The sequence below is a fragment of the Triticum aestivum genome, chromosome 3D (assembly GCF_018294505.1).
Source record: "Triticum aestivum cultivar Chinese Spring chromosome 3D, IWGSC CS RefSeq v2.1, whole genome shotgun sequence".
Taxonomy (NCBI): domain Eukaryota; kingdom Viridiplantae; phylum Streptophyta; class Magnoliopsida; order Poales; family Poaceae; genus Triticum; species Triticum aestivum.
In genome coordinates, this window is record NC_057802.1 from 570,368,005 (window position 1) to 570,372,481 (window position 4,477).

The following is a 4,477-nucleotide window of genomic DNA, read 5'->3' on the forward strand; positions in this document are numbered from 1 at the left end:
ACAAATTTTTGCGAAGAAAAAAATTGGGCACGTTTGGCGGATGCGAAGCGGAGACGTGCGACCGAGGGTCCCCTCCGCCCATACCGAAACCACCCCCTTCCACAGCAAGTACCTGAGCGGTTTCACGGAATGCACCCAACTTTTGCCATCGCGTGTGGGGCCCCACCCGGGCACCCCACGGCCAAAATGAACGAAATCCGACAACGAACGCACGTTGCGTCACGTCCGGGCAGTATTTTAGGGGTTTTCGGCCCGGAAAATCGTAGAAAATCCATACGGACTCGAAACGCGACAAATTTTTGCGTGCGTGCCCTGCAAGGGCACTGTAGCACGTGAAAAAAAATGGGCACGTTTTGCTAAGTTAAAAAAATGAGCCTACTTGATTAAGTAAAAAAATGGGCACTTTGGCTAAGTTAACAAAAATTGGTGAAGGTAAATTTTTTTGATACAGTTTAAAAAAATGAGCCTATTTTATTTAGTTAAAAAAATGAGGCCCTCTATGAAAAAAAAACGTTGGCCGTCTCGCTAACCAACGCGCATGCGTGCATGGGGCTGTCCCACTAACAACGACGCCGCAATCAGCGCTCGGGGTCGTTAGCCGACGCGCATGCAAATTTTCCTTGTACGTCCAGCCTGTCTCGCCGCCGCCGCGATCTGCACGTGCTGCCGACGTACGCCGCCCGTCGCCCCACATTCCAAACGGCGCCCGCGCCGGCCTGACCTGACCTGACCCGTCGCCCTCTATACGCTGCCGGTGCCGCTCCCACCGTCGCCACACCGTCGGTGCGCCCGCGCCGGCCCTTTGTACCCTGACCTGTCGCCCACTATACGCCGCCGGTGCCTCTCCCACCGTCGACGTCGTGTAAGTTTTTTTGTCTGTTTTTTTATACGACGAGGCTCATAGCAGTATGATGGTATGTGACAGAAAACTATTTGATGCAGTATGAATATCGACGGTGTGATTCCATGTTCTATTCAAAAGTGGGTTAGCCTAGTTGATAAACTGTCACCAAGTCAAAAATTCCGGTTTTATGAAACGGATATGCAGGGCATGTTTAGAATACCATCGATACAGATGCATGATTATTTGCTTCACTTTTTACTCCAAGGTTACAATCCAAGTAGCAAAAAATTCATGGTCGAAGAGAGTTCTGAAAGTACTGCTGGAAGTAAAGTCCTTATTTCACTAAGGCCTGATGGTGTGTAGTCCATATTTGGTTGGAAAAACAATGCAGTGGATGTTTTTGGGTTTCTTAGTACTGAAGGACAAAAAGCAACGAAAAAAATACCAGTTACTTTTGTTAGCAAGAAAAATGGTAAGATCATGATTGATGATCTCATAGAAAAGACTGTGAAGAATAAGAGCACTGACGATGACTTTATTCGGATGACATTTCTAGTTCTCTTAGGAACTATAATTGCACCAGTGTCTCATGAATACGTTCCGAAGAAATACTATGCCTTAGTGCAAAATATTAAGTTGATAAGGAAGTTCAACTGGAATGCATTCACTTCGCGATTCTGTTTGTCGGAGATTGGTAAGCTTCTGCAGGACGGCCATGTTAGGCAGTGGCCCCAGGGGATCCTCGCCCTTTTGCAAGTACGTTGTATTTATTAATTTCAACACTTTTGTTATAAAATGTCACGGAAGAACATGTAATTTAATTAGTTTATGTGTTTTGCAGTACCTATATTGGGAGAAGGTGCAACCAATTACCGGTCCAAAATATGATCCGTTGGCATTGTTGAGCCCGCTGATGAGGAACTGGACGGAAGATATGGCTGTGAGAAGAGACAAATACGACTATGAATATGGTCGTGGTGTTGGGATGGTAATCCGAGTAATCATGTTTTTTTTACATTTATGAAATAAAATTAAGTGTGCATATGGTTTGTAGATCGATGACAACATTACAGAGGAGGACAGGCTGAAAAAAATTGCAGAAGAAGAAGCTCAAAAAACCAAGAAAGCTAGTAGCAAAAAATCTAACGTTACTGGAATGAGGAAAGAGGGCAGTACCTCGGAGGCTTCGAGCCAGAAGCCTACTATGGACCGGATTTTGAGTGAGATGAATGAGCTTCGGAAGGAAATGATTCGTTTGCCAGAGTTATGCGCACAGGTAACACTTGAGCACGTCACTTTAATATCCATCACTGAATTGAAGAACTAAGATGAAACGTTTTCTTGCAGAGGATGATTGAGAAACTGAACAAAACCGGCGTCTTCTACAAACCCAGTAACCTGGAAGAAGACAAAGAGAATCTGTACGGAGGCATTAATGAGTCTTCAAACGATGGTGGACTTCCGAAAAAAGAGTTTGTATATCAAAAAGATGATTCAGACCGGTTCCACACACCTTCCAAAATAAATTTGCAAAAGGATGATGACGGTGTTGATGTAACTTCTCGTGGAAACACACCTTTTTACTGCACACCTGAGTTCTGGGGTAGTTTCAAGGGTGATATGGATGATCCTATCCAAGTACCAGAAGTATCTGTAGCGACCAGACCTCAAATGGTCTGTGCTGCTGTGCACCAGTGTCATCCCTGGATCAGTAATGCTGACACGCACAGTACAAATGGAGGATTTATAACAGAGTAGCAATCACACACTTATTACATCGAATATCTCCGAAGAGATTACGTATGATAAACATGGCTTAAGGCCACCTAAAAACGATAACAGCGGAAGACTTGGAAGATAAGTGAGTCCATCAACTCCAGCGGCATCACTGAGTATAAGACCACGACCTAAGGCACCTTACTCGTCGTCTGAAAAGTCTGCAACATGAAACGTTGCAGCCCGAAAACGGGTCAGCACATAGAATATGCTGGCAAAGTAACACATAGAGAGTAATGAACAATAATAATGCTATACTACATGCATATATGGCTGGTGGAAAGCTCTATGGTTACAGTTTTGCGAAAAGCCAATTTTATCCTACTGCAAAGGAATAAATTTTATTTAACTATCATGGTGGTTGTGAAACATTGAGAAGGTACCTCCAACTCAATCCCAATTAGGTGTCATCATTAACCCAACAAAATTAATTAAAAGTAACATGGTGATGAGATTCAAATGATAATCCAGGTACTAGATACTCAAGTTGTCCATAACCGGGGACACGGCTAACCATGATTAGTTTGTACACTCTGCAGAGGTTTGCGCACTTTTCCCCACAAGACTCGATCGCCTCCGCTTGATTCTCGCACTACATGATGTTTGAGAAACGGATGACCGAGACACAGTCTTTCAGAAACAATCACTCTTTACTCTGGATGGACCGGTACACCTACTTTCCCCTACATCTGCTAGCCCACCTCTTCAAGAGATCCTGTAACCTACTCAACTATGCTAGAGCCCATAATAGCTTGTGGCTCCACACGGAAGTTTCTAGCATGAACAATCTTATGATCCCTTTGAGCCTGGGTGGCGGTCCTTATACATACAGACAACACTGGGTTCTCCAGGTGCCTCAATCCACCCAGATGTGAGTTTTAGTTGCCACCTTAAGTTGAACCATTAATAAACATCTCACATCTGTCATGAATATCTCTCAAACCCAAACCACGTCTACGAGCATAGCATGGCAATATAATAGCAACGTAGAAGTAACTCCCAAGGGTTTGATAAGAAAACAGGTAATAGGTACTACCTCAACTACTTCCCAGTTCCCACAATTTAATCAGATCCTAATCATGCAATTGTTTGAGGAAAAGATCTAATGCAATAAAACTGGGTATGAAAGGTATGATCAAAGTGTTACTTGCCTTGCTGATGATCCACAAAACCTAGCGATTCGAAGTAACAAGCGGCACACTCCGGGTACTCTATCGCAAACAAACAAGCATATAATCAGTACTCATCTAATGCACAGGTAAAACTCGAATGAAAGATCCAACCAGCAAGTTCAACTTAAGAACTCCGGTTTGCAAAAAGAATCAACTCGAAAGAAGCAACAAAAGTCAAACGGCGAAAGAAAGTAGCTTCGTTTACTAATCTGGATCTAGGTCAAATTTTACTGTAGCAAAAACTTGTTTGAGTAGGTTGAACGGAAAGAAAATTTCGAGATGAAACTCTAGGCGCTTGAATCGCCTGATTCCGATAAACGAGCGAGAAGTTAAACAGAATCGAAGATTCGATCAGAAATCGAATCTGAGATAATCGCAAAAAAAATCCGATGAAAAAGAAAAATGGACGAACGGTTAAAGAAAGGACGTTCGTTAACAGAGAAAAACCGACGAACGCGTTCGTTAAAACGAACGGTTCGGTGAACGCTCGCAAAATAATAAAACCGAAAAAACCGATCTATGGTTTTTTTAAATGAATGGGTTTTTTTAAAAGAAAATCGGCAACCGAACGGGCGGCGAGGTACCTCGTCGGGGCGTGCTCCGGCGGGGCTCCGGCGGCTCGAGGCGAGGGGCGGCGGGGTCGGGCGACTCGGGGCGAGGGGCGGGGCTCCGGCGGCGGCTCCGG

At 44.2% G+C, this 4,477-nt stretch overlaps 1 protein-coding gene across 1 annotated transcript in view; it reads left to right on the plus strand.

The window, feature by feature from the left end:
• The first annotated feature begins 1,229 nt into the window (after nucleotides 1–1,229).
• The window catches only part of LOC123075516 (uncharacterized), a 5,904-nt gene continuing 2,656 nt past the window's right edge, over nucleotides 1,230–4,477 (plus strand). The window contains exons 1-5 of the mRNA XM_044498107.1: nucleotides 1,230–1,316; nucleotides 1,686–1,832; nucleotides 1,899–2,120; nucleotides 2,192–2,491; nucleotide 3,625. Of these exons, the coding sequence (XP_044354042.1) occupies nucleotides 1,230–1,316; nucleotides 1,686–1,832; nucleotides 1,899–2,120; nucleotides 2,192–2,491; nucleotide 3,625 (757 nt within the window). The remainder of the gene's footprint in view (nucleotides 1,317–1,685; nucleotides 1,833–1,898; nucleotides 2,121–2,191; nucleotides 2,492–3,624; nucleotides 3,626–4,477) is intronic.